General features: G+C 38.2%; 1 protein-coding gene across 1 annotated transcript in view; it reads right to left on the reverse strand.

Moving 5' to 3' along the window:
- The window catches only part of cacna1aa (calcium channel, voltage-dependent, P/Q type, alpha 1A subunit, a), an 81,101-nt gene extending 53,773 nt beyond the window's left edge, over positions 1-27,328 (reverse strand). The window contains 6 exon segments of the mRNA XM_043228204.1: positions 2,385-2,572; positions 2,688-2,840; positions 3,480-3,571; positions 12,911-13,050; positions 13,242-13,347; positions 26,308-27,328. Coding sequence (XP_043084139.1) covers positions 2,385-2,572; positions 2,688-2,840; positions 3,480-3,571; positions 12,911-13,050; positions 13,242-13,347; positions 26,308-26,579 — 951 coding nt within the window. The 5' untranslated portion in view covers positions 26,580-27,328.
- Between the last annotated feature and the right edge of the window lie 579 nt (positions 27,329-27,907).

The raw sequence follows: 27,907 nt of genomic DNA on the forward strand, positions 1-27,907 counted from the left end.
TGTTTTCAAGGAATAGTTAACCCCACCCAAAAAAGAAAACTGTCATCATTTATTTACATTATGTCTTTCAAAACCTGTATGACATTCTTTCTTCCAGGGAACACAAAAGATGATTTGCAGAATGTCCAAGCTACTGTCTTCCATAGTGAAAGTGGAAGGGGAACAAGGACTGTCAAGCTCAAAATGACAAAAGCACCATTAAAGAATATATAAAAAATAGGCACATTTTCAGTAATTATTCTGTGTTCTGAAGCTTGCAACAGCTGTGTATGAGAAACAAACTGAAAATAAAGCTGTTATTCACTGGAATTCCTAGACTTTCAGTGAATGTAGAAATCAGCTTAAACATTGTGCAAAATATTTGCATTGAAAGATTTATTTTTGGGCATTTTACCTTTATTAAAATAGGAATGTGTAGAGTAGAAAGGAAGCAAAGTGGGGGGATGGGGCAATGGAGCCATGGTTCAAACTCATTATATTTCAGAATATATACAAAATTCAAGGCTAAATGCCCTTTTGCCTTCAAAAAAATATTTAATAAATAAATAAATGTTCATAAGGGTTTAGAACTTGGGGAGGAAAAAATAAATCGATGCATCATGAATTGCGAAAACTTTTTTTGCCATCGAATCAGAGATTTTCGGAATACACTGCGATTCTTTCTTGAATCAGTACTGAGCTTAGTTTTTAACAGCAGATGGCACTACATGCTTAAGACTGCAAATCAATTTCAGAGCAAATCGCGATGCTTAAAATTTTAGATCCGATCCACGAATCTAAATGCATCGATTTATTGTTCCAGCCCTGTCTGAGACTTACATCTGAAGCAGACCAGCCAATCCTTTGAAAATATTTTAAAATAACCTAGCTGAATCTGCTGAGATCTTTACATTCACAGCAATTTGTCAATATTTGAAACATACAATGGCTTTTGGTGTTGCTATGCTCCATGATCTTCCTCACTGTCCCTTCCCCTGTCTCCCTTTATCTGCCCCACTTCTTTTTCGTCCGCTCCTTCACTCTCTCTGCATGTCTGAGAGCTCTGAAAGCCCCAGTATGTACTGCAGCTTTTTTGCAATTAAATTTTCATAGGTTTCTTTCTCAGCAGCTGTAAGAATAACTTCAGTTGAGCGGGGTCTGTTATATATAGAGCCACGTTCACTGGAGAGAAACAGGAGGGAGAAAAAAGCTGGGGCAAGTAAAAATCCGGGGTACAGCGAGCCAAGCAGCAACAGCAATAAAAATAAAAAAGGGATAAAAATACAGTAAGTCCAAATAAAAAGATGATGACGTCTGATTGGGCTGTACAGAACTGCAAGCCTTAATCCTAAAGAATAACCATCTTCAGACTAATTCTCATTGTCAAGATCACTTCTAAAATATACTTTCCATCCTTCAGGCAAACCTGCTGTTGATTTGCGAGATGGACTGACGTGGCTTTGGGATTAAACTGGCCCCTGAGGTAACATCATTAGTTTGTGAAAATCTTGAACACAGCATTGACTTCACTGCCCTATTTTCTGTCGCAGAGGGCAGGTGAACTCCCCGGAAGCAGCGCTGTCTGTTCAGAGTGGACAGGCTGGCCACGAGCGATAAGACTATAAATGCACTGCACCGTCTTTGACTCTATAGGCGAGATTTTGCTTACTGTATGTCTGTGACTGAAAGGTACAGGGGATGTGGATTAGGTGGGGCTGTTCAGTCCCTTATATTGGATGCTTTCTGATAATCTTTAAGGAAAAAAAATCAGTAATCCTCTGCTCGGAGGATTAATCAAAACCATAATAATACAAGATGTCTATGTTAATAGGTGAGGCCCACCAATTCTAAGCACATCTGAGACAAAAGTGTTTTTTTTGTGCATCTTGCACAAGGACTGCTGTGCTGCTATAAAATACATATTAAACAAAAATAATACTTACTTACTTATTCAGCAAGAATCCATTTGATTGACTCCAATAAATGCTTTGTTTGAATTTTACATTTTTTAAAGGATCCTGAAAGCATCAGAGTTTCCATGATATTAAGCGGCACAAATGTTTTCAACGCTGATTGTTATGTGCAACGCATCAAGTTTCCCGAGCAACAAATTAACATATTAGAAGGAACTTGTGACTCAATCCTGCAGTAATGATGCTGAAAATTCAGCTGTAACACATTATAAAATATATTCAAATAGAAAACATAAACATTTAAAATGTCTCACATTTTTAAATAACTAGTAAATTAACAGTATTGTGTGTGTGCATGTAGTGTGCATACATGCATGCATGTATTTGTTGTTTCACACAAGCACTTTAGAACAATCAGAATTAAACTTTTTTTTTTTTTAAATTAAAAAAAATTAAAGATTGGTAGTAGTGACATTTTACAATGTGACTTACATAGTATAACAGGTCAGTCCAGCCCTCCATGGTGATGCACTGGAAGACTGTTAGCACGGCAAACAAGATGTTGTCAAACTGGGTAATACCGTAGTTGGGTCCAATCCAGTACTGTTTACATATTGTTCCATTAGGACAAGTCCGAGCATTCGTTTCGTTTCCGCATGGAAACTCCTCTCGTATCTCATCTATCAGAAAGAAAAGGGTGTATTTTCATACACAATCAAATTGAACGATAGTTAGGAACAGTTGAGATCATGAATGAAGAAATCTGCTAGTGAGAACAAGCACATAAAGGCCTACCGGTGATGTTGTCAAAGCAAGTGGTGTGAAATTTGCCCATGTAGAACTCTAGACCAATGATGGCGAACATGAGGATGGCAAAGAAGAGCAGCAGACCAATCTGCAGCAGAGGGATCATAGCCTTCATGATGGATTTAAGCACAACCTGCAAGCCTGGAAGAAAGAAAACAGGGGAAGATTTACATTGTCGAAGGTTTAAAATTTTTGTTTTGTTTTCTGCAGCATAAAATTGGAGAGAGCAAAAGAAAACACCAGCCACAATACATGTATAAACACGTGCAAAACGAGGATTTGTAAAGGAATTTTGACTCTTTGATATAAGCATCATCTGCTGGACACCTCTTTCTCTCTTTCTCTTTCTCTTTTTGCATGTACAACAGTAAGCAGAAGCCAGTGTTTATAAAGTTGTAAATACAGATATTTACTTACAAACGCAGTAATTGATTTTTAGAAGGCCTTTATTAACCCCGAGAGCCATGTGGGACACATTTTATGATGGCTTTATGCACTTTTTTGAGCTTCAGATCCTCACAATCCACTGCCATTACATAGCTTGAAAGAGCCAGGACATTGACCAGGACTGAACGTATACTACACTGGTTTACAAGCTACATAATATAGACAACAAAAAATTAACCATGAGCAAATTGTTTCTTTTGTTGTTGTTGTTTTTGGTTTTGCTGTAGCCTACACAAATTATATGAAACCTTTTAATAGTCAGTGTTCAAGTTAGTTTGTCCCTCACCTTCACATATACTGTACACGAGTAAACAAAGACAATATGTTACTCACTGGGAATCCCAGACACCAGTTTGAGGGGTCTCAACACTCGAACAGCACGCAGCGTCCTCAGATCAAAGTCTGAGCCCACAGTGGACAGGATTCTGGAGAGAAAAGAAAAGAAAGTGAAACGTTTAACCTGAGATATTGCGGTAAACCCAGCCCTTCCACTCATACAGGACTTGCTTTTAGCGAGCAATTAGAAAATGCATGTGTGAAAGCTGACAAAGGTGCTTAACCCAAGCTTTTTTGCCTCCGGACTTAACTAATGTCCATTCTGAATACTGATAAAGGGAAAATCCTAGATGACTATACAGTATTAACGCTTCCCCTAGTCAGACATCTACTCGACATTGTGTGAATCCAAGACTATGGAGTCCAGGAAAATAAGCAGTGGGCACTAATGGTTTTAGAGAGGATGGCACACACCGCCCGTCCCCCCGCAGAGTGAATGTCAGAGGTCCATGCGCAAAGAATAGAGATAAATGTGGATACCGCTGCTTTGTATTCATATGACCTTTATTTGTGCAGGAAAGTCACTGGAAACTGATTCTTTTCAGTGATAACATGCAGAGAGGAACAAAGACGCAAATCCAACTGAATCGATACAGCACCGCTGCTAGTGAAACATGTGACACAGGAATTTTAATCAACATTCAGCCCCACAGTCACAGCAGTAAAATATCAGTTTCAACAATATGCGTTTCTGGACACAGCTGACAACCTAAAAAGTGGCTTCGCTGGGCATAGACATGTAGAAAAATGACCCATGGCATATTACAACCTGTCAAAAATTGCTTTGATATGAGTGTCAACTAAACTAATCTCCTGCCTTTATCGGCGTGTTCAATAGAACAAACTAAAAGCCAAAAAAATGCATAGAAAAATGACATAGGACATGGGAGAGGCTGAAGGAGGACTGGTTATGCAGTTAATATTAATATAAATTAATGGGGATGGACAGAAATGAGAAAGAAAGGAGGGGAAAGAGAGAGAGAGAGAATGAACAGAGCAAAAGGGGAGGAGGTGAAGAAAGAGAGCCAAAGGGGGTTGGAAGGGGAAGAGGGAACAGAGAAAGGGGAGGAGCTGGATGAGAGTGAGAGGAAGATGCTGACTGGCTGATTTATTCCCATCTCTCCTCGTCTATTTATAGAGCTGCAGTCTGAGAGCCACCACTGTCAGCTGTACCTGACTTATTATACAACACTTTCTCCCCCGTTCTCTAACATGCTTGCACGCTTGTGTTTCTATGAGGGTGGGGAGATTTCATTCACTTCCACTGTTTTATAATGAGCTAATGACGCTTTTGGTTCGTAATCCTGTTCCTAACCTTTACGCAATCCCTTATATTTTCATTAAGATATTTACATTAGGAAAAAGGGACATTAAGGTCCACACAATAGGCAAATCCTGATTCTGGATTTCATATTTACATTATGCGTGCAAATTAACAAACATACAAGCACAAATAAAATTAATGGCTTGAGTTAGCATCTCTGATCAGCATTAAAGAAAAAGAAGAAGAAGGAGAAGAAGTGGCAGACACGCAATCAAACTACACATCAAATAAACTAAAATAAACTTTGTTATCCAATTTAATGTCAAATATTTCAACTGAAAGCTTGTTTGTAAAACACAAAACAAAACAGCCCTAGCAGTTGGTGTACATGTTCTAAAATAATAAAATAAAATCTGATACATTCAGCTGAAAGCCTATTCATAAAATTAAAATGAAATAAATTACAACTACTACTACTAGGCAGAGGCCTCAGGTAGATTTAAGACCCCCACTGTAAAGCTACATAAACTGTTCTTTCCACTAGGCTGGCTGTACTGAGAGAGATGCCTTGCTGTTTTGAGTTGCGGGTTTAGGAAGGTGAACGGTGAGTGTGTGAGCTCTGCTTGAGCTCCCAAAGAACCTGGCAGATTGGGTTTATGGGATACAGAGAAGGACTCACAGGTGTTTACACCTCACTGACAGGGGGCAGCCCATTGGGAGGCATCTGCCAATCCATCACACCACAATCTCAGACACACACTGTGAGTGTGAGACAATGTGTGTACGGCTGGGAATGAGAAAAAAAGCAGAAGGGAAGTGGCAGTGTTTTTTGTAACAATGGATGTAACTGTAGGTCAGTGCTGCTGTCATCAAAGCACTACCATTCGGTTAGCGATACTCTACAGATACAGTACAAACTAAAATACATTCGGGCCTTTTTATTTGTTTAGAGAGCAGATGAGGATGACTCTCACCATAGACTTCCTCACAATACACCATATCCCCATAGCAACCGGCAATTCCTCATTCAGACAGTTTCTACGGTTACTGGGGCCTTCTCATTCATAACTGTTTCCATGGGAACAAGAGCCATTTCTCATTGATAGAATCTCAGCATCACTGCGCTAACAAGGCAAAAGGAGGGGTTTGATGGGTTTATAAACATACAACATTCACATGCTCTGCAGTCTGTCCAATTGAAAGTCAGATATTATTTTTGTAAATACAGTATACGGTATATAACGCGAAAACAATCATTTTATATGGCCATATAGAAATCAGAAATCATGTGCATGAACAAAATCCGAACCAGTTGGTTCCTTAAATGATTCTCATGTCTAAATCTCTCGCCCTGAAGGAGCTTTTCAGTGTCCCTTTTGTCCTATTTTTCTCGTTGCACACACTGGGGGGTGGATATCCCACTGACATAATGTTTTTATACAGTACAAACTGTATTTTCTATCCCCGCAACCCTAAATCTAACCCTCACACAAAACATTTCTGCAGCTTTAAATATTTCTTAATTCTGTATGATTTATAAGCTGGTTTTATCACGGAGAGCTAAAAATGTCCCTTCAAGGTCAAAGACTACTGCCATTGCTATCATTGTGGGGACATTTGTTCTATAATATAGGGAATACCAAGTACACACACACACACACACACACACATTACATAGATGATTAGGTGAACCTGACACTAATACATTTCCTGATTTAAACAAGTTAGTACCATTAATGGACCCTAATGGTGGTGTATATTAATATACATCATAAACTGCATAAATAAATAGCATAATCTGTTTCAAAGAGTACATTTTAAGTGGTAATGTTAAAACTAAGCATTTGTTAACACCAAATATGAGATATATGGATAGTTGGCATATCAATGTGTCCTATGGTGTGACAGAAAAATGTAAAATAAAAACCCTAAAAACTCTCTAACATTGAAGATGCTATTTGTAACTAAGAATGAAGATACACTTTTCCCTTGGTATTTGTTTCTTACATTTTTTTCTACATTTTTGCTGTAACACCACAGGACACAGCCCAATTTTTATTTGTAAAATATCTATATAAAAAATATAAAGTATGATGAGTAGAGTCATTTGTAATTATAATTATATGTATTATTATTTAAATTCATTTTACATGATTTTGCATGCAATTTGACCCTTCACATGACATTTGTTTGACAGGTGATCTGACCAGTCATAATGCCAGTAATAAAACATATTTTCTCTGACAAACAAGTAGATTAACTGTTGGTGGATTTAAACTGGTTGGTGGAATTATAGGGTTGTGACGTCTTTCTGCGGTTGAAATAAGATTATGATGTTCATTCATGCTTATTTCATTCTTTAAGTAAATATGAAAAGATGATTGGTTCACATGCTGCTTAAACTGAGGCGCTATAGTGAAAAAACAAAGACCAAATTTGAAAGCTCATACTCATGAATGAAAGTCATGTCACTCTGGTAAGAAACAAGGCCTCAGCATTCAAATTTTGCTGTGACAGATTGCTGTAGCACCTCAGTTCAAGCAGCATGTGAACTGATCATCTTTTGTTATGTACTTATGGCTCGTTTTCACTGAGCGGTACAGGTACTGTACAGTACGATTCGGGGCTGAACACCCTGATCCAGCTTGGTTTTCCACTGTCATCAGTAACATATCCATACTTGACAGGCGTTGTGTATGGTGGAAAGCAGCAATCGGTGATAAAGCAGGACAATTTTGCCTTTTTTGTCAATTTTAATAAAAAATAATAGCCATTATAAAAGTATAAGTACAAAGTATAAGATGCTTAAGAGGAAATAAAGACAAAAGCAATGCTACAAATGCTACGTGCTACAAAGTCAGTGCTGCACTATCGTAAATAAATAAAAATTTTCAAAACAAATATTTAAAGTTAAGCATAACTTTGTGCTCAACCAATATGACCGGGAACGAAAAGACTGATGAGACCACACATGCTTGTTAAATATACCCCAAACAAATAGTATCTCATGTTTAATAACTACATCAGAGTCAGCAGCAAATGTCGGAAGGTTTTAGCACTAGCCGAGCATGAGACTGCTCTTAGAGGATACATAAGCACTAAGCACCCGGTGATCGCCTGAAGCTCTGAAATCGGCATAGAAAATTTTCAAATAGGAACTATCTTAATAAATAAACAGCAGATTTGAATTTCAAACAGCTATTTTAAAGCTACATTTCATGACACAATAACATATTCATAATAAATTCGAAATTATCAGTTTTTTGGTCAATGGTGTTTCACAAGGCCACAAGAACAGACAAGAATGCATATTGAGAAACGGCTTTTTTCTGCGTGAAATATACATTTATAAAAAAGCACTTTTGTATTTTTGCGTGTGTTTGCCCACTCAGATGTGAATAGCCCAACACTCAAGAGCAGCAGAGCGGAACGTGTGAATGTGTTTATTTCCCTTTGTGTCACGCAAAAGTGACGATTCTAGTCGACCAATCAAGATTCAGCAGAGTTTAGCCAGACAGAGACAGATATGTGAGTTGTACCAGGTAAGAAAACGGAACTTCGGTACCATTCACAACTTCTGATAATGAAAACGCACATAATTGCGCATAGCGCTAAGTGAAAACCGTACCGTGAAGTGAAAACAAGCCTTTAAAGCATGAACCATCACCAACACTACCAACCATTTTTCGAGTTTAAGTCCACCCACATTAATCCGCCATCCTATCTAGTTTCTTTGTCGGACAAGTTCGGTGTTATGAGTCATATCACCTGTCAACCAAGCTCTTTGTGAAACATTTAACCATACCGTGTGTGCGTGAATCGTGCATTTGTGCACTCTGTGCTTGATGTTGCGGCTGTTTTACATCAAATTTTAATGTGTTTTTAGCATATTCTATCAAAAAATAAAGAGAACGAGAAAAGAGAAAAGGCTATCAATGCGTGTTGTATCAAAGGACAAGGGCTGAGGTGTTGAGAAGGGGACAGATCATTTCATCTTCAAAGTGCTCCTCAACTGAAAGACACATCCGCCATTTACCTACCACAGCAAAGAGAGAACAGCTGTGAAGAGAGAGAGAGAGAGAGAGAGAGAGAGAGAGAGAGAGAGAGAGAATATCAGCGTGTGAGGAAAGAGAGAGAGAGAGAGAGAGAGAGAGAGAGAGAGAGAGAGAGAGTTCTTGTGTCTCAAGGCTTTGCTGGATGATTGATCATCTGCAGTAGTGAAAAACAGGTTACTGCAGCAGCTCCTGCACAGACTTCTCTCATTGGCTTGCTCTATTTCTCCTCTCTCCCTCTCTCTCTTTTTCTCTCTTTCTCTCTTTCTCTGTCCTCTCTCACACACACATATACACACACAAGCCACTGCTTGTTTCTAACCTATTGCTTCTCCAGTTGCATCTTTCTCTTCTCTTTCTCCTCTTTTTCCTTTCTCTTCACTAAACCCTTGGAAACACGGAAAGTCAGACCCAATATCACACGGCAGTCCATTCCACCAGCCACAGCAGCTGCTCTCGCTTTCTTTCTCAGTTTCTCCCACTCGCTTCCCTTTCCTCCTTTACCCTTGCTCGTGATGCATTTGTTTTGCTTCTAATAAACTGTGAGGCAATTTAAAGAGGACAACCGCTCAACCTATTTGAAACGTTCACTGTGCACATGATAAAGACTGGAGTGAGGAAAGAAAATGGCTGCAGCAGGCAAACAGGGCTATAGCTCTCCTCCCTACTGCAGCCAACACACCCTCTGACCCATTTACACACACACACAGTCTCAGAAAGATCAAACAGAAGAATATAATTCTGTATGTACACATATAAACACATACTGTATATACAGAAAAAACACGGTATACACGCACATATGCTTTTAACCTTACAAATATACAACATTGTATTCACAGGATAGTGTTAATACAGACCTTTTCCAAACACTTATTTTTTCCCCTTTATTTGAAATATTATCAATATATATGCACATAATCATAACTAAGAAGTAGTATCAATTAATATCAACAACAGCAATAATAATAATAATAAAGTGTTGCTGTCATTTTTGTTGTTATTTGATGTTACACTGAAAACACAAACTGGTGTAGAAACTATTTTCACTTAAAAACTACTAGGAAATGTAACATTTACAGTTCAATTCAATTACACTGAAATGCAAATATGTTTATAGTGTAGTAATAAATTAACAGTGGAGTAATGAGTAGTATACAATATAAACTAACATCTTTATTCATATATTTTAAGATTTCATTTGATGATATTCTAATTGTGTTCTCAGGTTGCATGTCAATCCTTTTTTCCAGCATATTTTTAAAATAATTGTGACACTAATGTTTTTAAATATATTAGTGTAAATAAATATGAAATGTAAATATCAATTATTTATATACATAATAGCACAATCATAATGTCGAAACTGCTACAGCAACATTTGGATCATTCAAAAGTAAAGGTCTGCAAAAATATCAGCCTTGTATTTTAGCACATGGCTTATAATGCATAACTTGAAACATATAACTGCCCCCCCCAATAATTATATGCCCTTGAGCACAAGGTTTATAATGTGAAAAACCAACCCTGTGACCTTTTCTTATACCTTTTCTCATACCTTCACCTTTTCTTATAATTATCTGTCCTTGTTACTGTTAGAAGATACAAAACTATTTATTTGTCTAACACATAAAACATAAAATCTTACAAAAAATTACTGGAAATAGAACTGGGTTCATACAACGCCATTAAAAACTCACTAGACACATCTACATACTCATACACTCTTCAGGTAAAATGCAGTACAACTCAGAAGACGGCAGCACTGAGAATCAGTTCACTGCTGATGTGACGGAGTTCGTCACATGATAAATGTTTTGGCCGTACATACCTCCTGCACATTCTTCACAACACCCATCATGCGTTAAACTACCAATAACAGCACATGAGACCCAGCAGTGTGCTAGCGATAATGCTAACTGAGCTACTATGGATGATCAATCAAGCTTGTGGATTGTAGGTCAAGTGGCAATATCTGTCTGAGGCAACCTATTAGCACCTCTGCGTTCAGTCCTAGTTCTCAAAATTGCAGACTAAATAGGATGAATTTGATGTGTGAAGAACGGGATGGAAAGGCTACAGCTAGCATGCATACTGAAGAAGAGGGGCTTCTAGAAGTCTGTACTGTGGGAGGGTAGGCAGTGTGGACATCATAATAGTATAGACTGAATTTCATATATATAAACCGTTGAATAATAGCATACAGTACATCATCAGATACAGAAAGAGATCCTCATGAGATCCATATTCAATCTGGCAAACTGGTGAATATGAATTCTAGAATATGAGCTTAATTATTAGCGTCTACGGTTCTGAATATTTTGCGACATAAACTTTAACATAAAAGGCTGTTCATACCAGTCCAGTGATAATAAACAAGAAAAAAATTATTTCATCGAAAAAACACTTAACAAGTTTGTTACAAAAAAAGATATAATAATGCTTAATGCTTTACTTTTACTGCATATTGAAATAACCACAAAAACATCGCACAGTTAAAAAGAACGCTGGCAAAGAATAGAAAAGAGGAACTGTCGAATATAAAGTTATCTTTGTTAGCTTCGTAAGATTATGGTTGGACCACTGATGCCACATGTATTTTTTTAACAATATTCTTACTGCCTTTCTGCGTCTTGAACATGTCAGTTGTGTTGCTGTCTATGAAGGATCAGAATGAGCTCTCAGATTCATCAGAAAATATCTTAATTTGTGCTCTGAAGATGAACGAGGTCTTATGGGTTCAGGACAATATATGGATGAGTAATGAATTTTACAGATTTTTTCACAGAATGTTTTATTAACCTTTATTAACCCTTTAAGAAATACAGAAACATTTCAGAGCAGCATTTTTAATAAAAGTTGTAGGGAGAGCTTCCATTTAATTATTTAAATTAAAATATCAATTTACACTCAATGTGTTATTATTGCAATAAGTAATTAGTGCAGATAATTGCCACTGTTTGCAATCAGTAATATAAACTGCACAAAATCCTGCTATTTTAGCATAGCGTAAATATAAACTACCGCTGTTTGTACTTAGAGTAAATAGTTCCTATCGCTAAGATAATATGCTATTGTCAGTTTTTCACTTAGTGTATATTAATGTAAATTGCCCTCTGCCTTAACTAAAACCAACACGCTAACTTTCACCATGTTTTGTGTAAGCACTCCTTACAACAAATCAAGATGTGTCGAGAAAATTCCACCAGAAACTTAGATACTGGAGTAAGAGGACAACCATCTAGATAAAGTGTATCTAACCACAAGATTTTCTTCTGCTTCTCCCCCCTCCCTTGGAAAAAAAAACGTGATTTTCTACAGCCCTGCGCTGTCCCATCATCCTTCCTCCTTGTCTTTTCTCTTTTTTCTGTCTTGCTCTCTCTCTCTCTGGTGACATTTGTAGCATGTCCTCACCGCTTGTATCCGCAGTGCCGCTCTGATCTGGGCTCACCATGAGCTCATTAGGTCAGGAGAACACAACAGTTACAGCTGACATACACACACGTCCACGCGAACACATGCAGAATTCATGGTGGAAAAAAGGCAAAGCATTCACCCATTTTAAAGCAGAATACAACAGCAGGCAATACGCCATATCATGTGCATGTTTAAAATACCAACACAGCAATATTAAAAAGCGAGTGTGGTAAATTCACTGAATAGTTGCACCACTTTTGCACCTGCGTCGTCTTCACTAGCCACCTGTAATCCAGTTTAACCAGGCATTATCTGTGCTGGTTTAGCACTGCTCAGGTGTATTTAATGAACTCATTGTCATTATTTTTAGTACAAACACCTTTGTTCTATGCTAATTAGGCTCATTATAATACTGTCTTATGCAATTAATGCTATTACTGCATTAAAGCACGTGGCTGGGATGACAAAAGTAGTATCAGTTTATGCAATTACTGATTCTTATTATTAACTAATTGCTTATTTTTTTAATTTTGCCTGTTTATTAGTACTTTCAAAGCACATATACTGCATGACTATATTCTACATCTCTACCCAATGCCTAAACTTAACAACTACCTTACTAATTATTAGTAACCAGCAAATTAAGAGCTGCTAGCGAAAGCTTTAAGAATGCGGATGTGTTTGTTCTGACTTACCCAGTAAGCACCACTACAAAGTCCATGACGTTCCAGCCATTGCGTAGGTACGAGCCCTTGTGGAAAGCAAAGCCCAAAGCCAAGATCTTAATGCCTGACTCGAAACAGAAAATGCCAATGAAGTAGGGTTCTGTGTCCTCCTGTGAGAGTGAAACACAAAGGGACGGACAAAGAGAAATAAGAGTGCGTAAACATGAATTATCCACTGGAGTCTGTGAAAGGAATGATACATCAGAGACTGATTAGTTGCTGTGTTTTCTGTTGAGCTACACCTTCTGGTATTACAACGTACGGAAACAAAGACACACTGATCAACACAACCGGAACTCACCAAGCGCTCGGACATGGGTGTCTTGTCCCCGTCTGGAAGGTGCTGTTCCAGGGCCAGGACGATGCAGTTAGCAATGATGGTAGCCAGGATCATGTACTCAAATGGAGTGAGAATCACAGGTCAAGGAAAACGTTTAAAACTACACGAATGCTACAATAGCTTTGCAAATGACTGTAATTTACAGATTCCCGGAAATATATAATAATATACATTAAAAACAACATAAAATCTTGAAAAGAATCACAGTTGTTAAATTAACAAGCATTTTGAATTGTGGGATTTATGTATTTTGCAGCTTCTAAAGAGCAGTACTATCAGTGCCACCGGAAATGTCCTTTTTCCCACTAATGAAGTCATCATTTTTACACGTTTTTTTTTTATATTCAAGTGCTTTAAAGCAATAGTTCAGCCAAAAACTACTATGGGAGTCGATGGTGACCCAAAACAGCCCGGTTACAAACTTTCTTCAAAATATCTCCTTTATTGTTCGGCAGAACAAAGAAATTCATACAGATTTGGAACTACCTGAGGGTGAGTAAATGATGACAGAATTAAAATTTTTAGGTGAACTCTTTGTTTGATGCCAGAAAGAAAAAAATGCAGCATCCCATTGGCTGAAAATCATATATGCATGCAGTTCTGTAATTTCCATCAAATAAATGCTTATTTTTACTGCTTATAAAACATGCTTTGACATACAGTATTAATGATCATTCATATCTAGCCTATAAATACATCCCTTTATTAAAAATTACAACTTACAGATTCTTTAAGGGGTATTAAAATTTATGAGCAACTGCTCTCCTAAACCTCAGTGAAGAATCAATATATCTGATACTGAGAGGGCAGGCATTCAAACAATTGCTCTAACCTGATTACTTAGCAAAACAGCATTAAGCCCTTTTTGCTAAATACAGGTCAAAATAAAATGCAGCAGTGGTTTTGCAGAATCAAGTCTACCCTCACTGAGAAAAAGCTTCATGAAGTGAGCGAGGCATCATGCTCACGCTGCACGGGCCAGAAAACATCTCGCACCATCTCCTTGTACGGCTGGTTGAGCCTGTGGCGAATAAGCTGGTATTCATGCTGAAGTAATACATGCTGTGGATGAGTATGAGTCAGGCAGATTCTGTATGCTTTAAATGACCTCATCAGTCGACTCTCATATTTACTGCAGGCCAGTTTGTGTATGCATGCATGTGTGTTGAGAGCCAGCACGAGCTTAGAAGGTTAGAGCCTGCTGTGTGATTCAATGTGACATGCCTCTTTGGCTCAGTGTACACAAGAACTTAAGGGAGGGTAGGATTTGGCTATCAGGACTGATATAACACACACACACACACACAAACAAGCTCGGTTACAAAACCTAGAAAGCCACGCAGATGTTTTTTCAAATCGTAACGCAACGTGAGTAGCAACAGGTACTTATTTTGTATTTTGACATACATGCGAGTGAAATGGATTATCAAAAAAAACATTTTGATTCTGAGCGTTTTTTGTTAGATGAATGGTTTAAGTGAAGTTCAGCGTGGTTTAAACTGATTGGATAAGCCCAATACATCATATGAGAGAACTAATTGAAATAAAGAGCTGTGATAATAAAAAATAATAATAATAATTATTCATATTTCTTTATTCTTTTTTTGTCAGTTTTCATTTTAGTTTTTTCAGCGATTCAGCAAAGTATTTTTTGGCCAGATTTTTTTCTTTTGTAGTTTTTTGTCATGCTGATTTTGTAGTATCATATTCCCGTTCCTGATGCAAAGGCTTTAACAAAAGGTAGGTTCATTTCTTTTAAGACAGAATATCACCTTTGCTTTATGGCTATGACATGATCCCATGCACTGCAGTGAACTCAATACAGAAGTCTTTCCAAAGAGAAATGTAAATTAAAATGAAAATCCATTCAATACCAAAACATCCTATAATTTAGTTTTTTGTTTTACTTATGCACGCTACACATTTTTATGGCTCATTTGTGTCTTGAATTACTGAAAACATTCAAATATGACAACGGTCCACAAAAAAATCAGTTATACCATAAATACTTTGAACAAGTCTTCCTCAAGCCGACATTTAAAGTTTATCTGAATAAATGTATCTCAAAAAAAATTCTTCTTAAAATTTACATCCCATTTGCTACCTCAATTCAAATTCAGGAATATAAGGCATTCTTAATTCAGTTTTGAATGACAAAGCCCACATCACAGTGGCCTGCTGACCTCCACAGACAAAAATCAAAGTGTAGTGTGTAAAACAGCATGAGGCATTATGGAGGAAAAAAAGGAGAATGATTCATTTTAGTGTGGCATAAGCTGAAATATCTGTCGAGGCAGTGAGAGAAAGAGAGATCTGGCGGGCTTTCAAAGGCTCTGTACAGTAAAGACTCCAGCTCCTGTAATACCCGGCAGTCCGTCCAGCATTACAACACATTAACACCCTCGGTGCCTTTTAATTAGCCTGCCTGGCTTCTGCTCCGAGTGTGTGTGTGTGTGTGTGTGTGTGTGTGTGTGTGTGTATGTTCTTCCACATGCATGCGTAATAATATCAGTGTTGTTGTGTGTGATCATTCTAGTGCCTAATTTAAATACTACTGTCGGTGTTGTGTGCGTTTAAGCGCCCGCCGGGATGGTATGATGAAAGCAAAAGTGGCGCACTCTTCCTCCGTCTCTAGTAGGGTGGATGAATAGACATCCTGTTCCAGCTCTGGAGGCCCATGTGTGTGATATGGCCGCAGAGTGTGATGTGGCCGAAGCGTGTGTTTTGGTGCTTTGAAGACCCGTCCTGCTCTCACTCCCTTGCATTGTGAAATAGGCGCCCATTTAAAGACAGGATGAATATGAGACAATGCTATGATGTGCTCAGCCAGAAAACTTTAATTATGAACCCACCTTCCTCCCTCTGCACAACACTATATATAGCAATGCCACTGAGATAAAAGAAAGCGGGAGACAAAGGAAGGGAGACACTGTTCTTTTTATGCCTGTGTGCGATGGGTTCGTGAATGCTATCTGGATGTTTTGAGAGGTCATTCCTGTTAGGAGCGAGGTGACAGCTGGTACGTGAGTTCATGAGGAAAAATCTCATAATTCTGGGATCTTAACATGGTAGGTTATTCTGTTGCAAAATCAAAATACCTTGTTTTCACTACAGCAGCAGCAAATGTAAGCAATTTGAGAACGCAATGTGCAAAGATTAGTGAAAAAAATAAGATCCAAGATGCTGGATGAAGCAAAGAAAACTTTGAGCATAAATATACTTTACAATACTTAAAACATTAATACAAATCCAAAAAAAAAAAATGGATTTTTCATAAAATGATTTATAATATTCTGGCTTGGGAAGGTAATTAATTTCAGTTTTTCTGGAATTACACTACCTTTTAAAATCAGTTATAATTTGTGTGTTCTGTGTATATTTAATATATAAATATGCACACATGCAGTATATATGTTATATTTATAGAATTTATATATCAGGTTACATTTTTATTATAAATAAATAATTCAATATATATATAAATAACATATTTTTGAAGTTTTGGTTTGGATGTTATTATTTGAGATTAATCGTTTGACAGCACTAAACTTTACAAAAATATTTATATTTCATGTCATTTTTTTTTCTATTCATTGTATTTCAGAAACAGTCAAAAACGTATGTTCCATCTACACTTGACCCTCTAACACTAGCACTCTCTATTCTATCTCTAGTCTAACTACTTGTTTTCTTTTTATTTATTAACACAATTGATCCTCTAACACTATAGCATTCTCTAGTCTCTTTTTATTGTTTTCTTTTTAATTAATTATCAAAAGAAACTGTCTATGGTTACCGCATTAGACTAATTATCTTTCTTAGTTGGTTTAGATGTTATCTGTTATCCTCATTTGTAAGTCGCTTTTGATAAAAGCTTCTGTTAAATGATTAAATGTAAATGTATTCATCAATACTGTCAATTATATGAGAAAAGTTTCTTAAGCATTGAATTCTAAAGTATCATGTAACACTGACGACTGGTGTAATAACTGACTTTATCATAAAAATAAATGACATTTTAAAACATGTTCAAATAAAAAATGAATTAATGCAGTTTTGGTGAGCATATGATGCTTTAAAAAACAAACTTTTTAACAGTAGCGTACACACACATATGTCAGGTGCCCTTCAAAAGTCCTGCACTCATCTCTTCCCTGTGAATCTGTTGTTCTCACACTCTCCCAGCATCCTATGCATCACGTCAGTCTCTCATTCTCCATCCCTTCATCTCTCTGCCCTGTCCCTCGCTCTACCTCTCCCACTGAACCTGTGCATTCATCATCTCCCTCCATCAGCTCTTCTTCATTCAGCCGAGTGCAGTCTGCACCGTCAGCAGGCCGCCTGACACAACGCTCCACAGAGAGATGGATGGAGAGAGATGGAGAGACAAGTTGAGACAAGAAGACTGAGCGAAGGAAAAGAATATAATCTTCAACTTGACCAAAAGACAAAAACACGCAGATGAAGGTGGTGGGCAAACACAGGGAAGCATTTAACAAGAGAGGCGTATTTTGAGCCTTGAACACCTTTGTGTTCAAGTGTTGATGGACTAAAAAAAGTTTAAGTTGGCATGAAACAAATTGATGGATTCGACTGTATTTTTTTGTTTAAAGGTGCTGTATGTTTTTTTTCCAATGACAAAAATGAGACAATGACGAGCAGATAAAAAGGTCATTAAATGATAACTGAGACTATATGAACATGCAATATTGCTGAAGAAAAGACAAAACTAAAAAATGGAGGCCAAAATTTCAGACTGCTGTTCAAGATTCCATTATGCGAGCGTTCATGTTTGCGGTTGCCAGATGTTCTGTTAAAAAAATACATCCTGTACCCGGCTTTTTGCTTTATGCAATCTGGCAACCATTTCAGCTCTCTCTCTCTCTCTGCAGAGGCGCCATGAAAACACAGACATATACTACACAGGTAAGTAGGACTTCATCGACCTCCATTAGAGGTATTCTGTTTAAATGAAAGTGTCATTTAGCCAGTCTCTGTTTTATCATGAATCACGACATGAGATTGTGGTTTATTGACTGTAGGCTTATATATTCAGCCTCTGTGTGTCAAAAATGTAACAATTAAACATTAAGGCAATTTGGAATAATTTAAAATTACTATTAGGGATCTCTCCAATATTGGAAAGTAGGTTTTCTGTTAGACCAGTTTTCATAATGTAGACAGGGTGAGTGTATATCTAGTGTATTTCTATATCTAGTCTTTGGTGTTTATTTAGCTTCTAATTGATATCCTGTTAAAAATCTGTACACTAGATGAGGAAAATAAAGCATGCATGAGTCAATATTCTATTGATTTGTGCTTAATGGTGAAAGAGAAACTTCAGATGAAATGTAAAAATAAATATACCACATTACAACAATCGCTGCAATTAAAATTCAGCTAAATAATATTTTGTTATAATTTTAACCAACAAGACGAAAATATGATGGAAATTTGCATGTGTACACTGACTAAAATGATCCGAAATGAATCGAATAAAACTTGACTGAACCTAAAACAGGACAAGTTGACTAAATATGACAAAAACTTAGATTTGGCTCATCAAGCATTCCCCACCGCTACTTGCTTTTATTGAAGAGTTGCAACCCACGAAACCCTATACGGGTAGCGGTATCAAAATGGCTGACAAGACATATCAGACCTTGGGATACACAGAAGCAGAATGAGTTGAAGCAATCAGCCACACACAGCTATACTAGACGCTAATCCGCTAATACAGTACATGAGTGATTCAGTGAGTCAGTCAGTCAGTGAATGTATGTGTGTGAGAATCACTGGTGTGGTAATTAGCAGTAGTAGACGGCGAAGCGCTCTACAGAGCGACCCGAGAAGCCCAGCCAGTGAAATGTAAATATGTATTGATTTCCTCATCTGGCTGTAAGGTCCCAGGCTGTTTGCTTTTCTAATTCTATCTCTTGCATTCTGGCACTGCAGCCTGAATAATTTATTAACTAGAAACAGCGGTGTTTTTTCCTCTCTTAATGCAGCTATAAAAGATAGGTCTGTAGTTACAAGCGCTAACACTCTTTCCATCTCTTTCCCTCACTCTAATCGCTCATTTACCCTTTATATACCCTTAGTGCTCAGAAATCAGTCTGTTAGGACAGGATTAACATAGATACTGTTTGTGTGTGTGCGTGTTTAAGCAGCATAAACGAAAAGTGCAGTGGGCTAATTAACTTTACAGGAAGTACTAGGTGGAACATTCCCCTTAATTCCTGTATCAGCCTACTTATAATCACTCAAACATGTTCATTTATGAGAGAGAGAGAGAATCATGCAATAATTACATATAATACATTAATAACCGTTCAAAAAAGTAGGAATGCTTCAAATTAATCAAAAATAAAGGCCTTTAATAATATTACAAATAGGCCTGGCACGATGCATGTATTCTTACTGTAGGTGCATGAGGCCTTACAATGTATACAGGCAATTCCTCCCCCTCAATCCAGAAGGGGGAGCCTGCAGCAATGCAACACTGTTTGATAACCGCCAGCAGAAGAATAGTGAATGCCATGAGTTGTTCCTGAAAACAAAGCCCTTAGACAGCCATCATGTGCTAATTTTGAATGCGCCTGACAAAGGAGTATACTTTAAAAACTTGTGTTTGCAAATTAAGCTTTGTGCTTGCGTATCCTACCTCTCTTATTTGGCACAAATGCAAATATTGCGTAATATTTTCATATTTGCAACGTAGCATCTGAATGCTAAACTATTATTTATTATGCAAATATGCAAAGCGGCGAGAAACAGGTGGAGCACTGATGTCTGGTTTACTGTATTTTGTTTTGATAAAGTACCAACTGCGCTGTCAAGTTAGCAATGCTGGAGTGTGTGTCCCTTCAGCTGCATCCTTACCAGCGGAATCAGGTTTAAACGCTTACTGTATAAAAGGAACACTCCAATTAGACCAGTAGCATCGTGTTCAAAAATGACCAAAGAGTTTCAATATTTTTCCTAATTAAAACGACTCTTCTGTATGGTGTACTAAGACCGGCGGGAAGTGAAAAGTTGATTTTCTAGGTCGATGTGATTATGAACTATACTCCCAATCCAGTGTAATAATCAAGGAAATGTTTGCTGCTATACCATGGCCACGGCAGACGCAGTGATTATTGTCTGCCGTGGCCATGGTACAGCAGCAAACTTCATTGACCCGTAGATCAGATGAATGGATTTAAAAACAGTAAAATTTAACTTATTATTATTAGTTGGAGAATCCCCCCTTTTATTTTGATTCACTTACAATGAAAACAAAACATTGTGCTTTTATAAAATAAAATAGATAAAATAGGATGTCACTTTCTGCCATTTGAATTTCCTTTCTGTGGAGAAATTAAGTATATTACAAAAAAGGCTGTGTTTTGAGGAGTAAAATTTGAGGAATAAATAAGACTTATATGCTATATATAGCATATAATAACATGATATTTTTGATTAAATGCTGCCTTGGTGAGCTTAAGAGACTTTTTTTCAAAAATATAAAAAATCTTGCTTACAGCTAATTGAACAGTAGTGCATCCATGTAATAACATACTGTACTATATTATAAAACAACATATTTGAGAAGCTATAGCAGCGACCAGAAACTACAATGCAACGGTCTTGTCTTTATAGTACTATTATGTCTCTGTATGTCCTAGAAATAGTAAAACAACAGCTCAGTGTTTGTGTGTGTATCTGTTAGCAAACAGGTAGTAGGTAAAGGTGTGTGTAGCGGTGGCAACAGCATTAGCAGCAGCAGAAGCATGTGACGCGAGCACCAGCATGAAAATTCAAGCCACCACATCTTTTTTCCTCACTCTGCACCCAAAATAGATTTCTCCCAAGTCAGCATCACACACACATACCACCCAGCCACAGAAATGAATAATTCACTACTAGAACACAAGATACAGAACCAGAGAGAAAGAGGAAAACATGAGCGGGAGTGAAGTGCAATGCTAACCTAAGACGCAAACAATGCCAATAAAACAACTGACTATACACCTATATAGCTACATTGTTACAAGGATATACTGTACATATCATCACAGAGGCAAACCTCATTTTAAAAAGGGAAGGTAAAATATGTATCTGTCATATCGTTCCAGATCCCTAGTGTTTTTTACTGGTTGCTCTTTTCCATGCACTGGGATACTGTATATATATATATATATATATATATATATATATATATATATATATATATATATATATATATATATATATATATATATATATATATATAGTACAAGTGGTATGTTCCTTAAACAAAGGTATCACGTGACTACAGAAGTCATATGGACCACTTTTATACTTTCTAAGGCTCATACACCTTACTCCTTACACTACCTTGAGGATAAGTAAAGCGGACAGGTAAAGAGATACAGATCTCTAGATTAAAACCTTGTGAGTGTGGACGAGTGAGAGTGTGTTAGCGACGGGTCTAGTAGTCTCGTCTGCAGCAGCAGCTGAGCAGCATGGGGCTGCAACATTACGGATGACTACACTCATTTAGACCCAGACATTAGGAGGTATGAAACCACCAGATTAGGCCTGGAAGGCAAACACAGACATGCACATATACACACACTGCATCGCTGAAACAACAAGACTGGTGCTCATATAATTTGCAAACAGGTCTAATGCTAAAACGTGACTTGAATGCCATGTGACACTTGCATTTTGTTGCACAGCTTTTCAATACACATTCATAAGTAATACAGCACATTCAAAACCTCACACACAAACAGGTTAACCAACAGCGTTTTTCATGACCTTTGACCAAACTGTCTCACGGATGTATAGGATTAGTTGAGTCCTTTGTCGATATTTATATCTTTTACAGTCGTGTATATAAACAGAGAAAGAGGAGTGAGTGGCAGTGACAGTTGTGTGAATGAATCTAGGATGACACATTTAACTCCCTGCTTCCCCAAATGGAAGAGAGGATCTAAGATGACGAGACAGTTCTATCACCCCATCATATCTCGTCATACCCACTGTTGAGACAAACAGGAACATGTTGTGATGCTGTGAACCTGGAGAGAAGAAGAGCTGAAGTGTTCATTGAAGCCTGTGTTAATAAACCAATTTGCTAATAAAAAAAAAACAATCATCTAATCAATGTTTAACTGAAAAAAGTTGCCTTTTTAGGTGAGCATCTAACTCCATCCTAATATATATATATATATATATATATATATATATATATATATATATATATATATATATATATATATATTAGAATGGAGTTAGATGCAAAAATGCATAAATATATATATATATATTTTTTTTCATTTCTAAAGACTTTTTCTTTGAAGACTTATTTCTTCAGTTCTCAGAATCTCTTTAATATTAGATCACGTGTGTATTTCTAGATATAATTAAATGCTTGTGCTGTCAGTGTTATTTAATAAATATATTATATATTTTTATTTTAGTTGTAGTTATTTTAGTATATCATGTTAAACTAAATGAAAATGAGAAATGTTGCCTTAGCAGCTATGTAGGCTAAAATTTAATTTTATATGAATTATTTTATATAAGTATTTATGGTTTTAAATTTTGTTCAATATACAACACAACAACCCTGAACAACAATGTCAAGTATGTGTTTCACAGCTGTAGACACCTTAAACCTTATAAATAAAACTTAAAAGTATTCATTTGGAGTTGTATTTGTGTGAACTAACACATTGCATCTGTGCAAATACAAAGCACAAGCAAGTAAATAGAAAGTGTTAGAATGAGTAAACATGACCTGCCAAGAAATCCAACCGGTACACATAATCAAAACCACTTTACATTTAAAGCTTGTAATTTGTCAGATTCCACCAAATAGACAAGAGAAGAAAAATATTTGAGTGCATAATACGCGGACATGCTTATGGAAAACACTACATGTAGATTCAGTGGCATAAGCAGCCTGCTCTCTTTTCTAACTTAAATAGGCTCTGCAGCCCTCTTAGAAAACTACAGTCTCCATTTCTCCTCCAAACTGGCATTGGAGCATGCGGTTAGACAGGGATGCCTGTCTGTAGCCCATCTGTATGCATACAACAGAGGACCGACTCCAAGGAGGAAGAAAGGCGGGAGGGAAGGAGAACATGCCATTGAGAACTGCTCTTTCAGTCCACCGCTGTTATTTTTAGCCTGACAGGAAACTCGGAAAACAGGAAAGAGCAAGAAACATGCTTGCGATAAAAGAAAAAGAGGTTCGATATGTCAAAAAATGTTGAGTTTCGTAATCGTTTGAAACGCAAATGAAGACCTGGATATATCAGCACCCGCTAACACAACACCAGCTTGATGCTAATACAGGCACAGATCGGCACTGAAAAAAAATCGCACGCTTAGTTTTGCTTGCGTTAAATGAGAAGGAAGAATAATTGCGAGAGAAGCGGAAAGAAAGGGAGAATAAATAATTGAAATTCTGCAGACTGAATGTAGATCACTGCCTGTACACATGGAAGAAAACTGCAAGGGCTCACGACTCACGACAACTTCTTTCTATCAGTCTGTCTCCCTCTGGTGTCCACTCAACCACTCTTTCTGCCTTCTCCGCCAACTCCTCTATTTATAGCATAGTGTCTTTTATATTATTCATTCTTTTCTATCTGTCATTCTTTGGTGGAAAACAAGGTTTGACGGTTTAACTATGAGTTCAGAACACTCAGTCAACTTATTCGTGGTTGAAAACACGCACGCGCTTCTCTTACTTCAAAGGCGCAAACATGTTTCGTGATTCAATACACACGCTTCATATATGTTTAAGGTCCCTTCGGATAGATGAGCATTCTTATCTGCACTCCACACAGTCTGTAGTTTCATCGTCGTCAATGAAACTAAAATTAGAAAAACAGAGCTATAAGTTACGTTCCATTTACAGTGCAGAGAGACGGCCTGTAAATGGAGAGAGGCTGAGACGACATAGGAATCACAAATGAACTCGTGTTATCTCTGTAAAGAAGATAACAGAAAGGATGCAATGTTTGACGACCATAAACTAGGTTTAGTATTTCAACTGATCTATATGCGACACTACTGCGCACTTCTGCAATTCATCAATTTTAATTCAAATACATCTGGATTATACAAATCACAGTTAACTAAATTTACCGGAAAAGGCTGATATATTGTGAGCATCTAAAAAAAAAAACTTCTGATAGAGCAGAGATTGCTAATTTAAGGAACTCAGATCACAAGGCCTCATTACATGTTTACGCGAATCGATTTAGAAGAATGAGGTTTATAAAGAAGAGGGGCTTTTAGGCTGAGTGCAAGGTTAAAGGTCACTGAAAGCTCCGCAGATCAAAATACAGTGTCAAAAGAAGTGTGTGTGGGTGCAGTTCTGTGCACATTTAATGATTTGAAATCCTAAGGGGTCTGTTAGAAAAGGCAGGAGCGGGCTTTTGTGGAGTCTGCTTTTTCTGTGGCTAATGATTTGTCTAAATGAAACACTAACACTTATTGGGGTTGTTCTGCCATTTTACTGATCGGGTTTTAACAATAAGGTCTGTCAAAAATAAAGGCTTTAGTGAACTGTCAAGGGTTGAGTCATAAATGATTCGATGAATCTGCTCAGCAGATGTGCGTGGTTTTGATTTTCAAAATAAATATCCGTTTAAAAACAACACAAAACTGAATAAGAAGCCCAGTACCTATTTCCAGGGTTTCATGAACTTTCACATACATAATAATGCACACCTATATGGCAGACAAAAACAAATACCTGTATGCTAAATGAGTAGTGTGCCCTAATTATCAATATTCATAAAACGCTAGGCGTAGGCGTAACGTACTGTGTGTGTATACATTTGATAGGCACTTTACTTTACCATAAACTCATGGGAGTTATAATCCTAAATAGCACTGAACATGTGGCTGATGCCATGAGCCACATGTCAATACCGCACATGCATGCATATAAAATGTAGTTCATCAAATGCAATACATAGGCCTGCTCTGAAAAGCATGTGATTTTGGAGGTAGCTGCTCCACTCACATGCGCCATTCCGTATTACCTTTCGGTGTCTGTGCTGCTTGATGTTTTTAAACTATTCAGGGGTTTGCACTCACATATAACAGGATTCTGCTAATATTAAGCATATTTGGTGTTCTGTCTTAAAGTGTGTGTGAGCTTGGAATATAGCCTGAACCCGAAGAACTCACCCATCCCTCCCATCTGTAGTATGGGATAAGAATAATTTAAGAGTGAGGCGCTGGGGTGGAGGAGGGATGCCAGAAAACTGTCAGGAGCTCCACCTGCGCTGCATTGGTTGATTATCTCAATGTGCTCCTCCCCAACCTTGTGAAGAAAACATCATTTTGTGTCGTTACAAACTATATTTGTAGCCAATTTGCAAGATACCGGTTTTAACATTTACTAAGCTGATGTACATCACACTGCATGGAACATCAGCAGTGCTGCGATTACCTGCTGCGGCCTTGTGGTACTGCTTTAACAGTTTCCGATTTTCTTCATGCAAAACCCCTTTTGCCGTTAAACACGAGGCTAAATAGGCGCATCGCTAAAATGCACGCGCTCATATACACCCAGTATTCTCCAGGAGCTTTTAGAATATGGGAAATGGTGGCTTCCCCCCTCCCCTCACCTCTTCACCATCGCTTTCTCTCGAACGAGACCGAGCTGAGAGACTGCACATGCTGACATCAGCAAGCCTCGGCGCGCCACAGCGCCGCCCGTTACCGTCACACAGCACCGCTCACCTCGCGCCCTTACCGTGCGTAACACAACGAACACACACACCAGAAATAGACTGGATTCATCTCGCCACCGAAATAACTTGACAAATAAACGCCTGCAAATATTCTAATGAAACGCCCGCGAGCGAGTCATGCGCTCGCCCGCTCGCGCAGCTATCGTTAAACCAGCGGCGATTTGATTCGCGTTTCAAGACATTTTCAGGTGACCTTACTTATGCCACACTCAAGCGCACTATACCTGCAACCGGAGGCCCCAGGGTACTCACTGGGGGGGGTTGGTTTGAAAGGATATGGCCATTCGGTGATCTTTTTGGCGTATTTTCTCACGAAGTTGTCCTCACTGAAGATGAACAGAGATCGGTTGACAGTGAAGCAGTTTTGCCGCACCGGTATAGGGTTGTACAGGGCCATAGTTCTGGCTCGCTGGGCCATTGACTGCTTGTACACTCTCTGTTGGGCACCTGGCGGGCCCCCCTGCCTGCTGCCGCCGCGGCCGGGGCCCCCTTGAGCGTGTCCCGGTCCTCCGCCGTACCTGGACGGCACCTCATCTCCGAACCGAGCCATTCTATAGACACCAAATGCCAGTCTTCACGAAGCAGGAAAAAAGGGGGCGAATATTCAACGCGACCACACCACATTACATCCCATCTGCTTCAAAACTTAATACGTGTATAACTGGAGCACACATTTGTCTTCATGGCTTTTATACGTGATGTTGCGCTCCAGGAGCTGATGGTTAGGTTTTAAGCAAACGAAAAGAAAACGAAGAAAAAAAAACAAACAAAAATTCGAACAAAAAAAGCGTGCCTTATGTTTTGTAGTTCTCAGGTTCGTTGCCCACTTCAACACACAAAATGGTCCATCATCACCTCATTTTATGTCCACAATCAACATATTTCCACGGCCGTGTAATTCTTGGCTAAATCTCTCGTATTCTGTGGCTCCATCCTCATATTTTCCGGAACTGTCTCTCATCCGCGCTTTTCCTTGGAAAAATTCAGGTTGCAATTATCATAGCTACAATCATTTATTCGATCTAGGTGTGATGGCTAACCAAGTGAACAAAAATGGAAACATTTAAAACAATCGTTTGAGTTCAGTTTTAACTGTACATTCTGATGACTGCGGTAGCCATGTCTATTTAAAACGGGGGAAATAGGATAAAAAAAAATATTATTTATTTATTTCGCAACATCCGCAATATTTGGCACGGTATAGCTATAATCTGCCTTCGGTCACCTCGCGCTCACGTTTACTCGCATGTATTTGCATCTCAGCTACGGAAAGATGTGCGATATCCGATGTTAATTCCGTTTTCCTTCTTCACGCAAGACACGGGTAATAATACGGATGCAGATCATCAGAAGTATCGATTGTTTTGTTTTTGATGGGTTTTTTTTCTGTGCTCAGTGGCAAGGTGTCATCCTTTTCGCCAGAGCCATCACCGGCATTTCAGTTGCAAAAGAACCAATCCAACCGTCATAAAATCCAATGAAGGACGCGCGGTGACTGAAAGTAGAAGCATCAATCGCGAGGGGACAACGGCGACATCTCTGGGTTCCCATAGCCGCTCGTGTTCCCCTGCACTGGGCTCTGGGCCGCGTTGGATCCGTTCATCTTCCCCGAGCGTAAGGGCAATCCGTTCGTGAGAACACTTGATCCTCTATTCCTTATTTCTGCCAATGTTGAGCTGTCTGTTAGCCTCGTTACTCTCCGTCAAGCGCCCCTGAGGAAAAAAAAGAGGGGGAGGAGGCAGTTGAGGACGAGTGCGGGGTGGGGGCTCGCAGGATATCAGCTTTGTGAAACACAAGCCGAACGAAACAGTTAGCTCCGATCAGCTGGCAAGCTAAGCTATAATGAGCCACTGATCAATTCGGCGCTCTGGCCAGTTC

The sequence above is a fragment of the Puntigrus tetrazona genome, chromosome 3 (assembly GCF_018831695.1).
Source record: "Puntigrus tetrazona isolate hp1 chromosome 3, ASM1883169v1, whole genome shotgun sequence".
Classification (NCBI taxonomy): Eukaryota; Metazoa; Chordata; class Actinopteri; order Cypriniformes; family Cyprinidae; genus Puntigrus; species Puntigrus tetrazona.